At 51.5% G+C, this 23,571-nt stretch overlaps 1 protein-coding gene across 7 annotated transcripts in view; it reads left to right on the top strand.

Annotated features, from left to right (window-relative positions):
* PCNT (pericentrin) overlaps positions 1–23,571 on the top strand; it is a 134,825-nt gene that overhangs the window by 97,849 nt on the left and 13,405 nt on the right. For 5 of the 7 annotated variants that reach the window (XM_042957273.1, XM_042957271.1, XM_042957274.1 and 2 more), the window contains 13 exons: positions 4,205–4,918; positions 5,765–5,867; positions 8,664–8,818; positions 12,571–12,765; positions 13,394–13,567; positions 14,149–14,332; positions 15,500–15,722; positions 15,885–16,035; positions 16,707–17,327; positions 20,118–20,219; positions 20,695–20,909; positions 21,691–21,793; positions 23,047–23,220. In XM_042957273.1, the coding sequence (XP_042813207.1) occupies positions 4,205–4,918; positions 5,765–5,867; positions 8,664–8,818; positions 12,571–12,765; positions 13,394–13,567; positions 14,149–14,332; positions 15,500–15,722; positions 15,885–16,035; positions 16,707–17,327; positions 20,118–20,219; positions 20,695–20,909; positions 21,691–21,793; positions 23,047–23,220 (3,114 nt within the window). The remainder of the gene's footprint in view (positions 1–4,204; positions 4,919–5,764; positions 5,868–8,663; positions 8,819–12,570; positions 12,766–13,393; positions 13,568–14,148; positions 14,333–15,499; positions 15,723–15,884; positions 16,036–16,706; positions 17,328–20,117; positions 20,220–20,694; positions 20,910–21,690; positions 21,794–23,046; positions 23,221–23,571) is intronic. The other 2 variants (XM_042957276.1, XM_042957275.1) reach the window with 2 other exon arrangements.

The following is a 23,571-nucleotide window of genomic DNA, read 5'->3' as shown; positions in this document are numbered from 1 at the left end:
GTGTATTACATAGATTGGTTTTCTTATGTTAAACTATACTTCCATTCCAGGAGTAAGTGCCACTTGGTTACACTGTATAATGTTTTTAATATGGTGTTGGATTCTATTTGCTAGTCTTTTAGGATTTTTGCATCAATGTTCATAAGGGAAATTGGTATGTAGTTTTGTTTTTGTAGTGTCTTTTTCTGTCTTTAGTATCAAGATAACGTTGGCCTTGTACAGGGAGTCAGGAGCAGTTCTCTTTGTTTCTGTCATACAAAGGACAATGTAGAGAATTAGTATATAATATAATATCCTCCTTAAATATATTATATATAATATCCTCCTTAAATATGTGATAGAATCTACCAGGAAACCCATTTGGGTTCTTCATTTTTTTGGAAGAGTTTGAGAAGGATTGATATTCTGTCTTAAATGTTTGATAGAATTCACTAGTAAAATCATCAGGTGCAGGGTTTTGTTTTGTTGGGAGATTTTATTTACTTTTTATTCTCCTTTGTCTCTTAGAACCTTTCTTGGTTTAAGTTTATTTTGTCTGATGTTAATATAACCATCCTGTTCTCTTTTGGTTCCTGTTTGTACAAAATAACCTTTTCTGTCCTTTTACTTTCAACCTGTTTGTGTCTTTGGGTGTAAAGTGAGCTTCTCATAGCCAGCATATGGTTGGATCATGTGTTTTTATCCATTCTGCTGTTCTTTTTGATTGGAGAGATTCATTTACATTTGAAGTAATTACTGATAAGGAGTCACATGCTTTTTTCATTTTGCTGTATGTTTTCTATATGCCTTACAGCTTTTTTTTTTTTTTTGTCCCTGATCTCCTGCATTATTGTATTCTCTTGTGTTCAGTTGATATTTTATAGTGAAATGTTCAAATTCCTTTCTCATTTCTCTTTGTGTATATTCTATAGCTGTTTTCTTTGTGGTTATGTTAGCGATTACATTTAGCATCCAGCATTATAACACTCTGGCTTGAATTTATACCAGCTTAACTTTAATCACATATAAAAGCTCTTGTTCCTGGGGCAGCTGGGTGGCTCAGTCGGTTAAGCGTCCCGACTTTGGCTCAGGTCATGATCTCGCAGTCCGTGAGATCGAGCCCCACATTGGGCTCTGTGCTGACAGCTCAGAGCCTGGAGCCTGCTTCAGATTCTGTGTCTCCCTCTCTCTCTGACCCTCCCCCGTTCATGCTCTCTCTCTCTCTCTCTCTCTGTCTCAAAAATAAGTAAATGTTAAAAAAAAATTTTTAAAGCTCTGTTCCTTTATAGCTCTGTCCCTACTCCTTTTGGTTTTTGGTGTCACAAGTACATTTTTATACCTGTGTGCCTCAAAACAAACTAATGATTGGGGTTTTTTAATTTTTATTTATTTTTTAACTTTTTTTTTTTTTAAATTTTTTTTTTTAACGTTTATTTATTTTTGAGACAGAGAGAGACAGAGCATGAACGGGGGAGGGTCAGAGAGAGGGAGACACAGAATCTGAAACAGGCTCCAGGCTCTGAGCTGTCAGCACAGAGCCCAATGCGGGGCTCGAACTCACGGACCGCGAGATCATGACCTGAGCCGAAGTCGGCCGCTCAATCAACTGAGCCACCCAGGTGCCCCATCATTTATTTATTTTTGAGAGACAGAGCACAAGTGGGGGAGGGGCAGAGAGAGAGGGAGACACAGAATCCGAAGCAGACTCCAGGCTCTGAGCTGTTAGCATAGAGCCTGATGTGGGGCTTGAATCCAGGAACCATGAGATCATGACCTGAGCCGAAGTCAGACTCTCAACAGACTGAGGCGCCCAGGCGCCAATTTTTATTTTTATTTTATTTTTTAATTTTTGTACCCCTAAGTTTTAATTTTTAATTTTTATTTTAGAGAGAGAGAGAGCATGTGTGAGCTGGGGGAGAAGGTTAGAAGGAGAGGGAGAGAGAAAGAGAAGGGAAGGGAAAGAAAATCTCAAGCAGGCTCTGCCTGATGCGGGGCTCAATCCCACGACCCTGGGATCATGACCTGAGACAAAATGAAGAGTCGGACGCTCAACTGACTGAGCCACCCAGGCACCTCCTAATGATTTTTTTTTAAATCCATTAATCTCTGAAGTTATATAGAAAAACTGTGGAATTACAAACTAAAGCTAACAATAACACTAACTTTTAAACTGACAATTTTTTTAAAAAATGTCTCTTATTATGTATTTATTTAAAGTTTACATATTTTTTAGCAGGAGCGAGAGCATGCACGTGCATGAGCTGGGGAGGGGTAGAGAGAGAATTCCAAGCAGGATCTGTGCCGTCAGAGCTGAACCCAACATGGGGCTCAATCTCATGAACTGAACTGTGAGATCATGACTTGAAATCAAGAGTTGGACACTTAACCAACTGACCCACTCAGGCGCCCCATAAAAAACATGTATTTTTTAAATCGTGATGAAAGCACAATGTGGAGTTGCAAAGCACTATTACAATAGAACAAACGTTTTTAGAAATTCAAGTATAATTAACGTACAGTGTTCTATCAGTTTCGGGTGTACAAAATGATAGACTAGCTTTTATTATATTATGCATGCACTTACCTTTACTGAGATCTTTATTTTGCCACATGACTTTGAGTTACTGTCTAGTGACCTTTTATTTCACTCTGTAGCACTCCCTGGAGCATTTCTTGCAGTGCAGGTGTAGTGGTCACAAACTCCTTTAGCTTTTATTTATCTGGGACTATGGTAATTTCTTCCCCACTCTTAAATGACAGTTTTGCTTCATATTGAGTTGACAGATATTCTTTTAGCGCTTGAATATATTGATGCAGTGTCCTCTGGTCTCCAAACTTTATGACGGGAAATCTGTTGGTGATGTTTTCGAGGGTGCTTGTATGTGACAAGTCATTTCTCTCTGCTTTCAAGATTCTCTGTTAGTGCTCTGTTAGTATAGTGTTGATTATAATATGTTTTGGTATGTGTCTCTTTGAGTTCATCATATTTGGGGTTTGTTGAGTTTCTTGGATGTTTATATTCATGTCTTTCATCAATTCTGGGACGTTTTCAGTCATTATGTCCTCAAATAGTCTCTCAGCCGCCACCGTTTCCTCTTCTGGGACTCCCACAATGCATATGTTGGTATGCTTGCTGGTGTCCCAGGGGTGTCAGTCTGTATTCACCTTTTTCAATCTTTTTTTCCTCAGTTGTCATCATTTCCATTTATTTTGAGAGTGTGCAAGGAGGGGAGGGGCAGAGAGAGAGAACCCCAAGCAGGCTCCTTGCTGACAGCAGAGAGCCTGATGCAGGACTCGAACTCACAAACAGTAAAATCATAACCTGAGCTGAAATCAAGAGTCAGATGCTTGAATGACTGAGCCCCCCCAGACGCCCCTTATTTGTTCTTGTTTTTTAATTGTTGTATGCTATCTCTGTGCTGAGGATCTGCTTAAGATGTAAACTTCAGGTCTTCTCAGATCTTTTCTTAGCCTGCACCTTTGCCTGGGCACATGTAATTTCCTCTAATTTCTTCTGTGTATGCAGTTGTCTTTGAATGTTCTAGTTTTTAATTTCTCCCCAGAAAGAAAACAGAGAAAAATGCTGTGGTAGAAAAAAAGGTCACCAGCCCTTTAAATCTCCTGCAGGTCACTTGAGCCAGAGGGGGAGGGGCTATGACAGTGGTCTCCCACCTGTTTGCACCTTCCAGATCAGAAGCAGCGGTGGGAGCACAGACCCCCCCCACACCCCACCCCCATTTGTGGGATAGTCCTATGCCCACCGTGGCTCCCACACGTTGTGTGTAAGCTGCTCCATGAGTAGGTGCACACCAGCCTGCCGAGGGGCTGGGGCTGGGAGACGGGTGGCTGCTGCCATGCTGAGAGCTGCAGTTTCCCCTCCAAGCCTCCCCCTGGAAGTTGCAAGCCTCGGACAGACTCCAGAGTTAGAGCAGACAAGGTGCTGCCGGTGCCGTTGGTGCCCAGGTGGGAGACAGGTTCCTGGGGCTTCCTGCTCGGCCACCTTCCCAGAGTCCTCTGCAGCATTCACTTTGCAGGCAGAGTTCTCAGCTTTGGTTCTGTTTTTCATGGAATTAAAAAAGCTTGAAATCTCAAGAGTTGGAAGGACCCGAGGGCTTCATCATGGAGGCTCATTCTTAATTGCTCAGACAGCTTCGAAATTGGCTGATAAATACTTGACTCTGTAATTCAATTATTTTACTTTATACATGTTCTTTTCTACATGCAGAATAAAGAAAAATTACTGGAAGATTGTCAGCTGCAGAAAGTTGGTCTCATAAGTCAGGTGAAAGAACTTCAAGAAAAGTTGAACCGTCTGGTGCATTCTGTGAACTTCCAGAACAGTGAGACAGAGGATTTCAAATTTCAGCAGCCATTGGCATCTTCACATGCTTTAGAAAATAATTTGAGTGACAGTTCCAGTAATGGTGAAGAAACTGACAAATTGCCTCTTGTTGATGCATTTCATGTTGATAAAACCACGCGTGATCTAATTGACCTTAGTGGAAATCAGGATTCATTGGTAAGAAATGAAATGCCAAATGTTCCCATGGAAGATAGGGTTGATTTGCAGGATGGATCACTTTGTTTACAAGTGAGCCTGCACAGTGGCTCCCATGACCTAACCCACACCCAGGAGCCCGGTCCCGTGAAGAACGCACTCAGGGCAATGGACCTGTCTTCCTGGAGCTCACCTGAGGTTGTCAGGAAGGACTCGACCCTTGAGCCTGCACCCAGCCTGCCCTTGACGCCCTGCTCAGATGCCCTGAGCTTGGATGCCTCTGCGCAGGACAGGACAAGTGCCTCACTTCAGGCTGACGAGTTGGACCTGCTTTGGTACCTGGGCGGGTCAGCGGCAGGAAAGGCCTCCAGGTGGGCAGAGTCTCCATTGGTTGTAGACAGGGCGCCCTCCACTGACCACCATGTGCAGCGGACGGCCGTGGTAAGTGTTCATCCCTGGGTGGTGCCCCGGTTCAGCGTCTGTGGGATGCCCAGGGCCCCAGCGTGTTCCCATGGGAATGTATTTGCAGGGCCCACAGTATCATAGCTGCGGCCATTGTTGGTTCATCTCCTGACAGGGCCTGTGGGCCAGGTGTAGGTTCGCACCCGACAATCCCCTGGTCAGCTTTCCGCAGCGCCAACCACAGTCCATTGTAATGTGAATAATTAGGACTTCGGTTATTCTTACAAACACGTGCCATGCATCAGTCCTACTCAGACACTCCCACCAGACCTGCGCACACTCACCAGTGTGGACTCGAGAAGTACAGTCGTAAACCCGTCTTCCTGTGTAGTTTTTCTTCAGGTTCTTTGGCTGGAATCTGTTTCCTGGATTTATTTTGAGTTGTAGTTCATATTTAATAGATTTTACATATAATACTAATTTATTTCAAAAACAGTTATTTTTGAGATAAATCGTATCTTCTTACGTAATAATTTTGAGATTTTGTATATCCTGGATTAGATACAGTAAAAACCAACTAACAGAGGACTTTGTTATTTGAGATACACGTATATTACCATACACACTACCATAAAAATTACCTTTAATCTGAAATATTTGCTGTTGACTTCTTTAAAATAATCCTAGAGAACTGTGGCTGGGTTTGTTTAAATTCTTTAAAGCCCGTGATTTCATTAGGTCCACAAGTGTGAAACATGTGTTGGGTTCTGTATGGGTAAATGATAAATTCAGACCTTAGAAAGTTTCCCTCTGACCAGTTTAGTTCTGTGATGTATTAAGTTACTGTTTGACGACCGTTTAAAAACCTGCCTCATATTTGAACAGGAGAAAGATGTTGAAGATTTTATTGTAACATCTCTTGATGCTCAAGAAAAGCCCAGATCCTCTCCTGTTGGGTTCGAAGGAAAAAACAGCAGAAGTGATAATGGTGAGTCAGTCTTTTTAACTCTAAGGTTTTAGGGGACAGAACAGCATGGAGGCCCCCAGCTTGGCGTTCGCCACGCTTGCCATGCACACTGGCTGTGCCCGTCTGCGTCTCTGTCCTCTGTGCTCAGTGGCACCTGAAGGCCTGATGTTGCGCTACTCTGGAAAGCTTGGTTGTGCACTTCGTGGAGTGCGGTCCCTGCACTCAACACCCAGACATCCTCACTGGCGCCCTGCACGGGAGGGAGGCTGTGCCGTGTGGGCCCCGAGAGGAGACCCTCACGTTTCCGGCGGTTCCTGCATCTGCCTCTGGATGTTTGTAGCAGGGTCGTCGGCATGGGGGTCCTTGAGAGCGCGCACGGTGACGCCGTGCTCTTCCTGGGGCATCAGGGCAGACGGTGCGCGGCGCCAGCGTGGACCCCTTGGCAGCGGTGTCTGCCAGATTTTATTCTGAGTTTTCCTTTTAGATTGCTCGGTGTCAGGGAGCGGGGATGTACTCGGAGACCGTGTCTGTGGTCTCTTGTTTCTCAGACTCGGACACACCAGTGTTAGCCTCCAGTAATGATTATTGCCTGCGTCATCGTTAGGATAGTTGCCAGTCATGACCTTCTAACCTTGTAATTTTTTCTATAATTGTTGGCTTTTTATAAGTCCATCGCTTCAGGAGATGTTTCAGCATTTTTTAAAAAAGTCATCATTGGCTTAATTCAGTGCCTTTTAAAACTAGACCGTAGTGAAGTACAGTTCATGGACGCTGCAGCCTGTGCAGAATAGGGCCAGCAACGTTTTAATTTCAGTTTTGAGTTATTCCATGGAGTAAGTGCCCGGAGTGGTTCTGCACAGTGCCTTCCAGCCTCCCCACTCCGAACCACTGTTCCCTGGGGATGCCCACGTTCAGCTTCCAGAAATTTGTTCTGACACAGATTTCTAAGTCACATTTGCTGGTTACAGAACATGTTGAAACTTCTGGCTGCCAACTTCTTCTGCTTTCCTTCCTTGTTTTTCTAAGGTGGCCCCGTTGTCCCTCTCCGTCCCCTCACCACAGAGCATGTGTGTTCTGAGCACCCCTGTCAGATTCCCGCAGACCTTCTGGGACCAAGGGTCCTCTCCCAGACAGCTGGTTTCCTTTCTCCTTGCTTCTTCCTATTCTCCATCACGGGTCCTGCCCATGCTGTCTGTAGGCATGGGCATGCACTGCCCACATGACCTTCACCTGACCTTCATGTGCTGTCTCTGCTTGCCTGGTCAGACCCCATGTCCCTCCTTGGTGGTCCTAGTTTTGACAAAGTGTGTTCTCTAGAAGCATTTGCAGAAAAAGCATGTGTGAGATGGGTTTTCTGAGAATGTCTGCACCTTCTTGATGTTTGTTGATAGTTTGGGCTTGGTGCAGACTCATGGGTGACAAGTCATGTTCCTTCAGACTCCTGAGTGCCTGCCTGCCTGCCTGCCATCCAGACCCTGATGTCACCCAGCACCACGGTGGTCCCTTGCCGCCAAGCACCTGGGCGCAGCGCTGCCGGCTTACCGGGAACAAGTCCTTCTGCCCTGAGTGCGTCTTCCTTCTTCCTGGGATGTGGGTCACTTCCTTGTGGCTCTCATCTTGCCATACTTCCTGTTAATCACTGGACTCATTTTCTTATTTTCTCATTTTTTCTGTTTCCACTTCTTTGTACTTACGTTCTTACTTGTTGAAGAGCTTTGTGAGAATTTATCCCTTAATCTTCACATCAAATGCTCCCATTTCTGCTGTGTCTTAATTTCCAAGAGTTGTTCTTTCTCATCCTCTTTTCCTTTCTCTTGAAACTTCCTTTCCTTGTTTACGAATAATATTTTCTCTCTTACTTCTCTGAAGATCTTCTGGGTTTTCTGAAGTTTTCTTGTGTTTGCTGCCTTTTTTGTATTTCCTCCAGCTCTTTGAGTCTCTGCTTCACGTTGTTTTGTGTGTCTGAGTGTTCCTTGGCGTGTCTGAGGCCTTCGGCTTCGTAGCAGGGCAGTCGTCAGCAACTCACTGGAAGCTCTGTGCTCAGAGGGGCCTTGCTGGGGACACTGAGCCCCTCATGCCCACCCGAGCTTGGCGCCAGTCGGAGAAGCAGTTGCGAGGACTGACCCTGCTTTTCTTAGGATGCCCCCCTCCGCTTTCCAGGTCTCCGTGGACTGGCGGCGGGCTGCAGGCTCAGGGACCTACCGCATGCTGTTGAGCGGTGTCCCATTCCTTTCTGAGGCGCCTCCCATCAGGAGCTCCTGGTGTCTCAGATGCTAGACTGTTGAGGGCTCTCCGGTTTAGGGTGGCTGCTCTCAGGGCTGGTCTCCACCCACCCCATCAGGCGTGTTCACTTTTTCCTGGCCAGACGCTTGCTGCTCGTCCCGCAGCCTGCACGGGGGCCTCGGGCTGGCGTCTTCCATGTCTGCACAGCCGCCTCCGGGTGTGCTGGGCAGGCCCTGCAGGTGCTTGCCGTGTGAGCCCTGCGGGCTCTGTCCTGTCTTCGGGGAATAAGGAGACATACTTTTGCACAAGAGTAAACATGAACCAAGGTACCACGAAGGGTTTTATGTTGGAGTCACAGGTGTTAACAGGGTAAACGTGAAAACTTTTTCTTCATCTGTGTGGTTGTGTAGTCTTAGGTGTTTATAAACATGTTTTTGCCGTCTTTGGTGGTTTGTTGATGTCGTCTTCAGGGCCAGGGCCTCATGTGGCACCATGAAGCAGGGGTCTGGCCACATCTCTGGCACTTGCAGGGTGTCCCCCAGTACACTGCCAGAGAGTTGGAGTGTAGACCCTGACTTTGTGCTGTGTTTTTAGGTGATGGCTCGGGGTTTGGAGACATGCTGAGCCAAGGTTCGGGAAGACTCGATGCCCCCACAGCAAGTCCTGTGGTGCTGCTTCCCGCCTCTGGAAGGTTCCGACAGCCACTGGAAGCCATGAAGGAGAAGGAAGTCCATCCGAAACAAGTGAAGGTAAGGGCTGGCGGGAGCAGGGTGCGCGGTGTCGATGGGCCTCCGTGTGCGGCCGCCGTGATTGCCCTGTGGGTGCCACGTCAGGGTGCGTGCGTCACACCACAGGGCCAGCTGCGTGGGGTCTCGCTGTGCTCTAACGTTTTTCCACAGGGGGAGAGGCTGCTGGCGTGGGGAGCTTGGGATCAGGTATCCCAGGCGAGAGCCCAGCATGGCAGGTGGGGGGGTAGGGGAGGGCTGTGGGAGCTTCGGGCGCTGGGGTCCCGAGAGCAGGACCAGCTCTTCCTGCACCTGCTGCGGCACAGCGCACAGGGGACTTTCAGGGGTGGCTGTTGTGGTGAATCACAAAAGGCAAAAAGTAAGGTTAATCTTCCTGAATTGAGTTCAGGTATCACAGTGCATGACCCTCTGGGGAGAAGTGGTTGTAAGTTTTGTTTGGTTTTGGAGATTGACCTTTAGCCTTTCCTAAAACAACTGGGGCCTGTGCTCGTGACTGGGCCGCCCTCCACCAGGTGCCTGCCTGGGACCGAGCAGCGGAGCAGGGACCGCATGACCCACTCTGCTGACACAGGGCTGCGGGGCCACATTGGAGAGCCCAGCCCACTCTCTGCTGTGGGAGCTGCTGCTCGGGAGGGGTTGTCTCTGTGTCCTCAGGGCCTAGACCATTCTGCCTTCTGCTCTCCGCTCTTTTCTGTGTGTCCCTGAAGTTGACACTTGAGAAGAAAGGTTATCTGCACCCGTGTAGCAGTGCTGGCAGTTTTGATGGGCAGCCTGAGCTCTGACTCAGCTGGCTTGAACGGCACACAACATTTATCACTGGACCATACTGGGAGTTGGCTCCTGGTGCGCTGGCTCCAAGTGTATACTTAGAGAGGCCACCAGCGTCCCCACACTCGCTCATTCCTTCCCTGTGCCACCAACAGGAAGCCTGTGGCACTTCTAGGGTCAGGCAAAGCATGGGCCCAGTGCTTCCTTTGAGGCTGTTTTCCAGGAATATCCCTCCCGTCCCCTGCCCTCACCCCCCGTCTTTCATTGGCAGACCTGGTCACACGGCCACCAAGACCAGCCGTCCTCAGCCCCGTTGACGAGCTGGGCTCATACTGACCCACTGCTGACAGGGAGTCATTGTGTGAACCACCTGCTGCAGCCCCGCTCGCCCACTGCTGCTGGTCCCCAGGTCACGGAGCTGGGCCCTTGGTGACCTCTCACAGCCAAACTCCACAGAGCTAAAGCCCCTTGTGCCCTGGGGTCAGAGCCTGGTTCTCACCAGAGGAGGGAGGAGAGAAGCCACACTCAGCTTGCTGCAGCTGAACTGGGAGCAGAATTTAAAAACACTTTTTCTAGTTTTAATTGATATGTGACACTGTGTAAGCTTCAGGTATACAGTGTGTTGGTTTAATACACACGTTGTTTACACAGTGATCCCACAGTAAGATTGGTTAACGCCTCCATCACCCAGAACTTTTAATAAGTTTTCTTTTCTCTCACCAGTTCAATGAATCATTTTTCGTCAAAACCACTGGCATAGACTTGGCTGAATAAGCAAACCAATACAATGTCACTGTTGTGTTTTATTCACATGGTGAAAACATTCCTGTTACATTGCTATTACAATGCCATCAAAAGAAAATGATTTTGATGTTAAGTAAAATCTCCAAAATTGTGTGCATCTTGCTCCTTTAAGAATTGAAATTGGAGAGGCATCTGGGTGGCTCAATCAGTTAAGTGTCCGATTCGTGATTTTGGCTCAGGTCATGATCCCAGCCCCGTGTTGGGCGGGCTCCATGCTGAGTGTTGAGCCTGCTTGGGATTTCTCTCTCTCTCTCTCTCTCTCTCTCTCTCTCTCTCTCTCTCTCTGTCTGTCTGTCTTTCTCTCTGTCTCTCTCCACCTCCCCTGCTCATACTCTCTCTCTCTCAAAAATTTTTTTGATATGGGAGTATGTTTTTTGGCTGTTTTTTTAAATTTCCTTTTTGCATTCCTTAATTTTCTACATGACATAGAATGTTAAAGATATGTTCTGTTAGTGTTTCCAATCCAGGCAGTCTCATGTTAGAGGAGTTTGTAATTTTTAAGGAATAAACGTGGTTCTGATGACAATTCTATGTACTTAGGCTTTGAGGTTTAACACTAGGTGATTGAAAAAGGAAAACCAGAAAGAAGCCCAGTACTTGCCCTGGAGCCCTTTTGCGAAGCAACCGAGGTTGCCTGCAGGGGGCTGCGTGGATGCTGGGAAGTTAGCCTGCAGTTCTCTGTTCGCTTCAGTCGGAACCGGCGACTTCAGTATTCCTGATGTCTGGGTATTTTCTGGGAGGTTTCTCAGGTCACTCTGGTTTAAGTTGCCACCTGTGTTTCTGGAGCGTGAAGCCACACTGCTCACCGTGAGGGACGACTGCGCCAAGAGTCAAGTCGTCTGAGAGCTGGCCCCATGAGGCAGAGTGGTGCCCGCAGGGGCTGAGTCTCAGGACCGCGGTGTGGTCACGGCTCTGGGGGCCCTGAAGCTGGGGATACTGGTGGGGGGGGTCCCTGAGTTTGGGCTCCTCAGGAGCCCTGCTGGAAGCAGCTATGAATGGGGGCGAGTGATTGGCCTGTGGCGCACTGAGCATCAGCTGGAGCAGACAGGGACACCCGAGTGACAGGCTGACGTGGGAGGTCACGAGAAGGGTGGGCTGGTCACAGCGATGCAGGTCCCTGAACAGAATGCCAGTCCTGAGGACAGGGTTCTGGAACCTCCTCGGACCCAGTGGTTATATCTGTGGTACCCAAGGTCCAAACCGATTGCAGACCCCAGGCCCCAGCCAGCATCGGGCCCGGGGGGTCCTGTGACATCACTGAAGGGATGCGGTGGCCTCACTGGAAGCTTTGCTCTCGGAAAGGTGCGGGCAGAGTACCTCCCTCGCCACTGGTGCTCTTTCTGCGTTTATCAGGAGAGCGTTGAAAAGGTGGCAAGTGACAGTCATCTGCAGCCACGTCAGCCCTCCCTGTCTCTGCAAGCAGAGGATGAGGGTGGATGGGTGGATGCAGGAGGTCGTAGACCTCCAGCCGCACCCACGGGGGCCGCCATCTGGGTCGCTAGACCTGGCGTCTAACAAACGGAAGGTTTTTTAAAGTAAAAGTGTTTCTAGGGTTATTAAAGAGAATTGTCTTTAAGGTAAGCGTAACGTGGAGTTTGGGTGTTTTGTACTTTTGTGTTAGTATTTTACTTTTTTGGGTCCCATCATTAAAGTCCTAGCAAAACCTATTTCTGGTTAAATAGTTGTACTCTGTTATAGCTTCCCGTTGCTACTTTCATACTTCCCTGTTTGAGACATCTATTCCCATCTGTTCTCCAGAGTTTAGGCCTAACATGCCCCTTGAGTGAATCTTTGCACGTGGAGTGAGGACCGTCATGGTCACTTTGGACACCGTGTTGCCCCCAACCTGGGGGCAGCTCTGGGGAGGCCCCACCATGAGCCCCACCCAGCATTAGTCAAGGGATGGCAGGGGTGGCATCCACTGTGCAGACCCTGGTGGGGCATCCTTGGAGTAGCTTAAGCAGAAATTGTCCTTCAAACCGGTTTTCTAGCAGTCTCTGAAGGTTACGGGGGAGGAAAGTTTGAAAATCTCACAGAACAGCAGAATCTGCTCTTTGATACAAGCCATGGGGGTGCTATGTGGGTGGCTCTAGTGAGCGTTCGTGAGTGGTGGGCAGGGTGCTGAATGCATGATTAGCTTCAAGCTTCTTTTCCCTCTTTCTGAAATGCATGTCCCGTTGCAGGCTTTGCTGCAGATGGTGTGTGATGAGAGCCACCACATACTGGCCTTGTCCGAGTACCGTGGGCCGCCCAGCGCCCTGAGCAAGGGCGAGCCAAGTGCCTCCCTCGAGCGATTCCCAAGGGAAGGCCCTGGCCTGTTGGAGGCAATCCCGGCCCTGAGGAGGCATCCGAGCCCCACACTCCTAAAGGGAGAGAAGGTATGGTGGCATTCTGCCTGAAAGAAAATAGGCTGTGGGCATGGAGCACTTTGAGTGAGTTGCTTGGCCAAATGAGTGGAATAAAGGGAACAACAGGGTCGTCAGTGGACACAGGGGCCGTGCTGGCTAGTCACCTTCTCAGTCATGTTTGCCAGCACATTCCAGCCCTGTAAGGGCAAGAGAGGCCATGGGAGGATGTGTGGCGGGGCTCAGTGGGAGGAGGACATGGGGCCGGGCCTGAGCCCACAGGGTCTCAGTGCCCACTTTGCAACCAAGGACCCGGGGTGGCACAGAGCGAGAGCCAGGTGCTGAACCCTGGCCAAGGCCACAGGGGGCGGAGGGAGCGGTGGGCAAGAGGGCAGTGCCAGGCCCAGGCCTACAGTGGGGGCGGGAGCGGCCAGTCAGCGGGCACCCGCCCCAGGGCCTGGCAGAGCAGCGGTGGGGAAGAAGGTTTGCCTACCAACGTTTTCTCAGTCTTACCTGCTGTCTCCTTCAGCACCTTCTTCGTTCACGATGGCGGGCTTGGCTTTTCGTGCCCTGGTCTGGTTGTGGTCTTCTGTTGGGTGGTGTGCTTCAGCCTGCAGGGTGCATTTATGGAAACACCGAACTGTTCGCTCCAATATTTTAGGAGTTTCCTGACATGTGCCTCGACTGGAGAGGAGAGTTTCTACAGATCGTTCAGGAGGCGTTTGGAAAAGAACGGGAGATGCTGAGGGCCGAGTTGCAGCCCCGGCCCTGCGGCTCTGACCCCGGGGACCACAGCTCCCTGTTGCAGAGGCTAGAGAAGGTGGTCCAGGAGCAGGTGAGCACGTGCCTCGATTTAGTGCCCAGAGCCACTGACGGTGAATTTTGGTCCCTGTGTTTCCCCTGACCTTGGAGTGTGGTAGTGACTGAGGAGGAAGTCCTGTCTGTGTGCAAATAGAATCTATTCTGGAAATATCCTGCCTTTCCTTGAAAACAGAGTGGTGCTAAGTGGTCTGGCCCAGGCTGTGCGTGGGAGCCCGGCACTGTGAGGGCCCTGGGGGCCCTGCTTCCCCAAGGTCCCTTGTAGGAGAGGGCACTAGAGTCCAGATGCAGGGTCTGTGGCAGGTCAGAGCAGCCTCTGGCACAGACCAGGGTGCAAGTGAGGCCTGAAGGTCCCCAGGGGCCACCTTTGTCCTGTGAATTTGTTCTTGCTCGGTCCCCAAGCTTGTGCCCATGAAGCTGGAAGCAAGAATTTGTGGACGGTGGGCTGTTTGTGCCTGGAGATGCCGGCCTGGCCCAGCCTCCCCCCCGCTTGGGACGTGCTCCCTGCTCCCCCGTCCAGGGGGTGCTCCTCCACGTGGCCATGTCTGTGACCCTGCTCTCCCTCCTTTGCCACCCCGGCTCCGGGGATACCTGCAGGAAAAGTCCTTGGAGCACCTTCGCTTGTCAGACCGGAGCAGCCTGCTGTCCGAGATCCAGGCTCTGCGCGCCCAGCTGCGGATGACTCACCTGCAGAACCAGGAGAAGCTGCAGCAGCTGTGTGCGGCGCTGACCAGCGCGGAGGCCCGCGGGAGCCGGCAGGAGCACCAGCTGCGCAGGCAGGGTGAGCACCGCCCCTCCCGCTGCCCAGCACTGGGGCTGGTCTGTCCGGGTCCCTGGGCATGGGGACCACCGGCCTCGGCATTTCTTAGTTCACAGAACTCCTGGAGAAGCGACTCTGTGGCGCCGCCCAGGCAGCGGGGGGTCTGTATTGGTGTGAGCGCTGGGCACCAGCAGGACCGTGTCTGGGAGTCCCTGGGGCTTGCACCAGGTCTAAGCAGCCTGTTGTACGCGTTTATGTTAATTTAGGTTCCTTGGGACTTTCTTACAGATATTCACATCATCTCTGGATAAAAAGCATTTTGTTTTCTCCTTTCCATCTGCCACCTCCTCCTGCTGATTGCTCCGGTTAGGCCGTCGCGTGCCACCGTGGCAGGCGTCCGGCCATGGGAGAGGTGTTCCGCCTCACACCCTCACACAGGCTGCCAGCAGTGGTCTCTGCACATGCTCTTCATCCACCTGCACAGCCCCTTCTCTTCCTAGTGCTGGGTGCTGAATGATGGGCCAGGCCTTGCAATGCTTTGTGTTTGGGCCATGTTGCATTACCTCGTGAGCATTTCTGGGCCGGACTTCCTGGTATTTTGCATCTAAATGCATGAGGGCTACTGGTGTGTAGCTTCCAGTCTTTGAGTTCTGGTGTGGGAGTAGTGCCAGCCTCATGGAGGATTGACCGTCTCTTCCCCTTCCTTTTTCCCCGGGAGACTGTAGAGAACCAGGGTTATTTCTTTGCTAAGTCTTGGGAGAGTTCTCTGGGGAAGCTGCTAGGGTCGAGTCAGTCTCTGTTGGGAAGCACGAAGTGTTGGAGTGATGGGTGAGGTGGCGATTTAGGGCGACTGTGGAGACGGTCACACCTGGTCTTCGCGCACGTCCATCTCGGCTCAGTCCTCACTCCTGCCTCCAGGAGACCCCGGACCTGAACAGCTGGCCCTGGGGAGCCACGTCCCATCCTCTGGTCTGCACGGCCCCTCTGCCTGCACGACTCTAGGTGCCCCGAGGCCTGGAGGGAGTGAGCCTCCGGTGTCCTGGCCATCGGCCTGGAAAACTCATTTTCCCTGAGAGTGAATACATCTCCCTCTCCGTACCGGTTTGTCTTCAGTTTGTGAAATCATTTGTACAGCTCACCCGGGATTCACGAGTAATGGTATCTTATGTCCCCTAACGTCTTTCTCAGTTGAGTTATTGGCCTACAAGGTTGAGCAGGAAAAACGTATAGCAAGTGACGTACAGAAAACGCTGAATGAAGAGCAAGAGAAAGCCAGCAGCGTTCGGAAGCTCCTGGTGGTAGAGCAGACCGTCGTCAGAGACTTAAGATCTGAGCTCCGCGAGTGTAAACAGGACAACGAGAGGCTGCTGGCATCCCTCAGCGAGGCGCAGAAGGAGGTCCTCCAGCTGAGGTGGGGGCCCTAACCCTCCTCCCACACAGCACCTCCTGGCTCCCCGGTTCTGTCCGCACTTTTGTCGAGGAACGCGGCGTGTGCGCGTGTTGTGATAGGTGCCCGGGGTCTGTCGACGGCCCAGGCGCCGCAGCCTGGTGTGTCACTGCCTCTCCTGCACAGGTCTGTGCTGGACAGCAAGGAGAGCAACCTGAAGGCCGCGCTGCAGGAGCTGGAGAGCGAGCGCGGGAAGGAGCGCGCCCTGCAGAGCCGGCTGGAGGAGGAGCAGCTGCAGCACCTGCAGAGGGAGGGCCAGAGCTCCAAGACCCTGGAGGTGCCTGGGCGCGGGGCTGGCAGGTGGGGGGGTTGGTGGGGGGCAGTGGGGCTGGCGGGTGGGAGCGCAGCTCCTCACAGGGCCCGGCGCCCCGTCTCCCTGTGGTCACGTGCCTGGTGGCAGGGTGTAACAGCAGCGGAGCAGGCCTGCGTCTGCGGTACAGCAGCGTCTTCGTGGTGACGGACGGGTGCTCGCAACTCCCACTGTCTGGCCGCACGGAGCACAGCCTCAGAAGTGCGTGTCAGGCTGCATAAATGGCAGTGACCCGGCTTCTCTGTGCAGTGGAGGTTGTGTGTGTGAATTGGCATGCTGTTTGGCATCTCTGATGGCCACGGGTCTGGCAGGTGCTCTGTGTTCCTCAGTCCCAGCGCTGGGCAAAAGCGTCTTTCACCCACCCGGGGACTGTGGCTTGGCGAAAACATCGTGTGTCCGAGTGTCCAGGGTGTTGTGGTTCTAGGGAAGGTGGGCATTTACTGAACACTGCTTCAGGAAAGTACTTCATCCCTGAATAAAAACGGCAAAGTAACAGAAGAACCGTTACATGGTTTTCTTGTACCTGTGGGATAAAAAAGCGTAATTGCTGGGTTGAATAATATGAACAGAAATTGGGGCAGGAAGATGGTTTTGACACTTCTCTTGATTTGCTTTTTCCCATCTCTTCCCTGATACAGGAGCTAAGAGTCTCTTTGGAGAAGCAGCACGCTCAGAGTAATAGACTGTGCGTTGCACTGAAGCACGAGCAGACGGCAAAGGACAACCTTCAGAAGGAGCTGCGGATCGAGGCCTCGCGCTGTGAGGCACTGCTGGCGCGGGAGCGGAGCCAGCTGTCCGAGCTGCGGCGCAGCCTGGAGGCCGAGAAGGACCGGTCGCTGGAGCTGGCCACGGCCCTGCGCCACGAGCGCCTCCTGACGGAGCAGCTGAGCGGCCGAGCACAGGAGGCCCCGGCGCATCGCGCTCTGCTGAGGAAGCTGAAGGAAGAGAAGTCCCGCGTGGCGGAGCTGCAGGCGAGGCTGGAGCAGGTGCAGCGGCAGCTGGTGGCCGACGTGCAGAAGCAGCGTGCGGAGATCGAGAGGGAGAAGGAGGTAAGGGGCGCGCCGACCTCCGCTGTGGAGCCCGCCCAGGCTCAGGAGCCAACAGAGGGGGAGAGTTCCTCACAGCAGCAGGCAGGATTAAAGCGCTCACGGGCGAGGCTGGCTGCACGGGAAGGACACAAGGACGCAAGGAGGAGAGCAGAGACGAGGCCCGGCCGGGCCGACGTGGAGAAGAGGCAGGCTCGAGACAAGGAGAGACTGGTGAGAGCGCCGCCGACCGTGTCGGCACCCAGCAGCAAGCCAGGGGGCCGAGAGCGCCGCACGGGGGCCTGAACCTGGGCCGCTCCTTTGTCCCGCTGGTCCGTGCGTCTGTCCCCTGCTGCCCCCTGGTTATTGCAGCTTTGTAGGTTTCCGTGTCGAGAAGCACGAGTCTCCAACCTCGCTCGTTGTCGGGGCTTGGGTGTTCGGGGACCGTAGGGTTCTGGGGCCCAGCCTTGACTCTGCAGGTCACTTTGGGGGGGTGAGGCCACCTGAGCGATGTTACCTCCACGGGTTGTGAGGTTGGAAGTCTGTCCGCGCGTTCAGGTCTTTGATTTCTTTCAGCCGCGTTTTGCTGTTTTCAGATGACGAGCGTTAATGCTGTGGTTCTGTTGTTCTGAGCGTTTTATTAGGGGTTGCTGTTGTCGTAAGCGGAACTGGTTTCTTCTTTCCGTGAGCAGATGGTTCCCTGCTGGCCTAGAGCAATGCCGTTGGGCCTTGTCGATCTTGCATCTTGTGCCCTTGCGCTTGTTTGTTGTTCCCAGTCATTTGATGCGTCCTTTGGGCTTTTCCGCATATGAGATCACGTCACCTGCACGGAGATGTAGGTTTACTTCTTCCTTTCCGGTCCGGGTGCCTTTCGTCCCTCCTGCAGTGCTGAGTGGAGGTGCTGCAGCCTGTTACCCGTCTTCCACCCCCAGCTGTGACAGCTGCCCTTCATCAGAGGAGATTCTCAGGGTACCTGTTTTATTCAGACTTTTTGTGTCTTGTTTTCAGTCTTGAGAGTGAGCTGGAGTTGTGGTTTTGGTGTCTTGAAATCTATGGTTTTTGCCCTTTATTCTCTTAATGTCGTGTTTCTCGTTGGGTTTCACCGGTGGAGCCAGCCTTGCACTCGTGGGATGAATCCCACTTAACTTTGGTGTAGGGTTCTTTTTTATATCGTGCTGGATTCGGTTCGCTAGTATTTTGTTAAGGATTCTGCATTTATGTTCATGAGAGATGTTGGTCTGTACTTTTACAGTTGTGGTGTCTTTTTTTTTTATGTTTATTTTTGAGAGAGAGACAGAGCATGAGCAAGGGAGGAGTAGAGAGAGAGGGAGACACAGAATCTGAAGCAGGCTCCAGGCTCTGAGCTGTCAGCACAGAGCCTGACATGGGACTCGAACTCATGAACCATGAGATAGATCATGACCTGAGCCAAAGGTGGACGCTTAACCAACTGAGCCACCCAGGCACCCCATAAAGTTGTGGTGTCTTTGATTTTCATATTGGGATGATTTTTGCCTCACAGGTTGAGAAGTGTTCCTTTTATTTTTTGGATAAAACGTTACTTTTAGATATATTTTATGCCAACCAGAGCCTTTATTTCTGAGAAAATTATATCCTGTGTCTTCATGTGGATTGACATATGTTTTGCCCTCTTTAAAAATCTTTTTTAGTGCTCACTTTGGAAGCACATATACTAAAAATATTTTTTAAAAACACATAAGGAAAATCAGCGGCCTGGTCTTTTCAGTGGTTAGCCTGCCGTGAAATGTTTGAGAAATGACTGTGTGTTTCTAAAATCAAAAGTCTAGATTTCTAAGTGTTACAAAGATAAATCAGACCCCCAAATGGTATAAAATTAGTTTTGGAAGTTCATGTGGGGAGTGTGATCAGTATGTTTTAACAGCTTCACTGAGATACGTGGAGTTCACCAACCTGAATTGCGTCCTTTGCAGTTTTAGTACAAACTCAGAGCTGTGGACTCGTCACCACAGCCAGCTGTAGATTGTGTTCACCACCCCGTGTTGAGCCCCATGTTGTTAGCGCTCACCCTCACTTCCTCCTCCAGCCCTGGCCACCGCGAGTCTACGGTCTGTTTGCAGATTGGCCTGTGCTGGACCTTCCTATGAAGGAACCATCCCCCGCCCCCCCCGCCCGCGTGGCCTTTCCTTGTCTGACTCCTTTCCTGATGTTTTTGGGGCTCGTCCGCGCTGCGGTGTGTGTCAGCGGCAATATGTTTTGCTGTGGCACGTGGCCTTCGCAGTGGCGTAAGCAGCCCTTTTCTGTAGTGGCTGCATTTACCGCCCAGAGTCTTGGAAACGCAGGAGTAGTTTGGAGGTGTGACAGAATGGGCGCCGTGCGGCCGGGAAGCACCCCATGTTGTTTTGTGAAGGAAGCAAGTAGAGTCAAGCCCCAGGTGGGCCTTCGTCACACAGGATCCCCAAACGTGTTCCAGAGTGTGTGTGTGTGTGTGTGTTTACTCTTTCTCCATGGGAACAGTGGCCTGTAGCCTTCGTGTGCCTCTTATGGACTTTCCCAAACTGTCTCTAAAGTTTTCAGCCAAACCCTATTATTGAATTTTGATTTTTTTTTTTTTTTTAAAACGAGTGGTAACGTGATTGCTTAAAAAATGCAAAGAAAATGTTTCCTAAGTTAAATAAGTAATTGTTCTTCATGATGCATCTTGGAAAGAATTTGAAGTGATTGATGTAGCCCCTTTGGTGTTATTTTCACTGTTGATGGTTAAAATTTTTAAAAAAATAAGTTTAATTTTTTATTTTATTTATGTTATTTTTTATTTTACTTATAAACATAAACCTGTAGGTTTCTTGGTATGTTGCTTTCCTAACTTGGAAAATAGAAAAGTAACGATCCCTGTGTCCTCACGAGGCTGGAGCGTTAATCGAGCGATGCCAGGAAGAGCCTGTGGTCCGTGATGCACGGGGCGCGTCGCGGGAGGCCCGGGCCGGGTTCTGGGCACCCGAGGTTCCCTGCCAATTCCGCGGGTATCTGTCTGCTTGTCTCCAGACACGGTGCCGCCTCCCGCCTCTCCTGGGGCCTCCTCACCCACGGAAGCTCCACCGGGCCGCCCCTGTCACGTTTATGGCCGCCCAGAGGGGTTTCCACCAGGTGACTCCCTCTGTCTCCCTGGAGGGGGCCCAGATCCCCGTGTCGGGCAGGAAGCTGGGGACTGTCCGCTTTCTCCCAGGCACCCGGCACACTCCGTGCTGAAGGGCATTTTGTAAGTGAGGCGGTTTGCACTTAGTGCAGGTGCTTGACCCTGCCCGTGTCCGTGTGTTGGCGTGTGTGCGCGCGCACGTCAAGGTCGGGTGCCAGAACTGGGGCCCGTGAAGGCTCCTCCTTGTTTCGGCATGTGGCGTCCCCTCCTCACACTGGTGACACATTTCTGACAGTTCTCAGAAATGCAGGTCGAGCCTTCACCACCGAGACCCCGTCCGTCTGAGGCAGGGGGGCTGCCCTGACTCCACGCCCCGTGTGGAGGGTGCCGGCCAGGGGCCGCCCCCTGCTGAGGGCTGGGCTTCTGCCTTCTGCTTCGGGAACGTGCGCACGAAGGGCCCGTCTGTTGTTTTGCCGTTGACAATAGCGAGAATTGGAACTGCGGCGCCAGCGTGATGAGCACAAGATCCGGCAGCTCCAGCGGACGGTTCAGGACCTGGAGGCGAAGGAGGAGGCCCGCCAGCGCCAGTGCCCGGAGTCGGCGCGGCTGCAGGAGCAGCGGCTCAGCCTGGAGAAGGTCCGGCAGCAGCTGCTCTGGGCCGCCGGGCTCCTGACCAGCTTCGTCAGCCAGACAGTGGACAGGTGAGCGCGTGGGCTCCGGCCACGCCCCCGCGAGCCCCGCCTCTTCCGTGAGGAGCGTGCACAAGGCTGGCGCCGGCGTTTGGTGTCAGGTCCCCATTTTTAAGCAACAGACGCTTGTTTCTCTCGCCACGTGTTGACACATTTGTGGGCAGCACTCTCCTGAAAGGTGTTGACAGCATGTGTTTTCTCTATTTTGATATGAGAGGAAAATCCAAGTTTCTTTTAGATCTGTTCTCCTCATGCCCTTTTGCAATTGCTCACCACCCAGAGGGTCTGGACCTGATGCCAGGCCCCTCCTGCCCACTCCCACCGCGGTTGGGTGGGGCCAAGCATCCGTGCTGTGTCTGCCTTGCCCACGTCCTCAGGATCACCACTCACGTGACCAGGGTGTGTCTGCACGGTTGAGGGACTGACAGGAGTGTTGACACTATAATTAATTAAATTAATATTTGCCTTTTCCTGTATGCACAGAAACTCAGCAAATACGGTTCTCCCATCTGTAATTGGATTCGTTTATACAGCAGTATGATCTCTGAGCAGACTTGCCTGGGCTTCTCAGACTGTGCACAGGGCTGCACCACCTCAGGGCCACCACTGTCATTAGAGAGGCCCCGAGTCCCTAACTTTGTGGACAGGGCATGGCTTGAGGAAGCAGTCATAAGCAAGTCCTCCTGGGGCTGCATTGGACCCATTTGTCATCTCTCCACGCGTTCCCAGTGGCTCTGGGTAATTATCAGGTGGGATCTGGGTGAACCCTCTAAGTGTCTGTTTATTTTCACAGGACAATTGGCGACTGGACATCATCAAATGAGAAAGCAGTGACGTCCTTACTGCACACGTTAGAGGAGCTCAAGTCTGAGCTGAGCGCGCCCAACTCCTCCCAGGTGAGAGGTGGGGCTGCCTTTGCGGTTCCTTGTTTCCCTCCTCCGCTGCCACAGAGAAGTGGGTGTCTTCTTGGGGATTGCCACGTGTTGCCCCCAGAAAGCCGCCTGACCTTGCCGATGCTCAGGCACTCCCCCCAGAGGGGCACGGGCTGCTCTGCCCCAGGCCCAGCCTGCTCCATGTACACTTGGGTTGAGAGCCTGAGCTCTCAGCTGCGCCTGTCAGCTGCATGGGAAGGTGTTGCCTTGCAGGAAGGTGATTAGAAGTTGTGGTTGCTGGGGCAGCTGGGTGGCTCAGTTGGTCAAGCGTCCGACTTTGGCTCAGGTCATGATCTGCCTCATGGTTCATGAGTTCGAGCCCCACGTCGGGCTCTGTGCTGACAGCTCGGAGCCTGGAGCCTGCTTCAGATTCTGTGTCTCCCTCTCTCTCTGCCCCCCTCTCCCCCCAACTCTCAAAAATGAACGTTAAAAAAAAAAAGTCATGGTGGCTGACACAAATTCCTGGTAGATGTTCCTTGGTAATCGTGAAAACATCCTGTTTATTGTGAAGGCAGCATGCATGTAGGCAGCAGGGGACCTTGTACCTGCTGAGCATGAGGGGTCAGTGTGGTGCATCCTGCCCTATTTACCAGTGCCTCTGTCAGTGTCCTGTGCCTGCTGTAGGCGGAGTGTGGCTCTGATTATGGAAGTAACGAACCTGTGTTAAGGGACTTAGTCGGCGGACCCTCGGGGAAGAACCCACAGTGCTCTCTGGGCCCTCTGTGTGCTCCCCTTGCTCAGAGGTGTGAGCAGGCCGGTGCTCTGTAGCAGGCTGGCCCTGTCAATGCAGCCCAGGGCTGTGCGAAGTCAGTTTCTTACAGGATCAAAGAGAAATGTGCTTTGATCAATTACTGTTTTCCCTCCCATAGATGGACAGCTCTTCTTAGCCCCACAAGCTGTCACTGAACCCCAAATATGGATAAAACTATAATTCCTGGAAATAACCAACAGTAAAAATACACAGTGTGTACCTTTTCTTTTTCTTTTTTTTTTTTAGACTAAGAGCGTGTGCGAACAGGTGAGGGGCAGAGAGACATTCTCAAGCAGGCTCCACCTCCAGCACAGAGCCCAACTCGGGGCTCGATTTCACAACCTTGGGATCATGACCAGAGCTGAAATCAAATCAGCCGCTCAGCCAACTGAGCCCCCAGGGACCCCTAAAGTGTGTACCTTTTAACAAAAAAACGTATATCCGTTAATTTTTTTCTCTTTTCAAGAAAAAAACGCCAGCAGAGCTGCAGGTCCAGCTGGTGGATGTCCTGCTGAAAGACAATGACTCCCTCACGAAAGCTCTGTGCACAGTGACCCAGGAGAAGGCTGAGCTGCGCCTGGCGGTGTCCCAGCTGGAGACGTCTCTGAAGCAGCACCTGCTGAAGGGCCGTGTCCGGAGCGTACGTACTGGTGCTTCTGCTCGGAGACGGCGTGAACCGGGCTTCCTCTGGGCTGTGGGCTGGAGTGCTGGCTCTTTCCAGTTAGCTGTCATGGGCTCTGACCTCCCCAAGATGCCAGATGCCTTATATAACATTTCAGCAGGTTTTCCACTTTGCACACAGACACGGGACCCTTGCCGGGAGATGATGTTTGATACATGTTCATGAAAAGAAATCTGTTCATTTGACTTTTATGTAATGAAAACGACCTCAATTTTCCTGATTGTGTAGTTTGGTGGACTTTCTTCTTAGAATGCCTGATTTTTTTTTCTTTTATATTTAGATTGTCGTGTCCCTGATTTTACTTTTATG

Source organism: Panthera tigris, chromosome C2 (assembly GCF_018350195.1).
Source record: "Panthera tigris isolate Pti1 chromosome C2, P.tigris_Pti1_mat1.1, whole genome shotgun sequence".
Taxonomy (NCBI): domain Eukaryota; kingdom Metazoa; phylum Chordata; class Mammalia; order Carnivora; family Felidae; genus Panthera; species Panthera tigris.
This window is presented reverse-complemented; position numbering and strand designations above follow the sequence as displayed.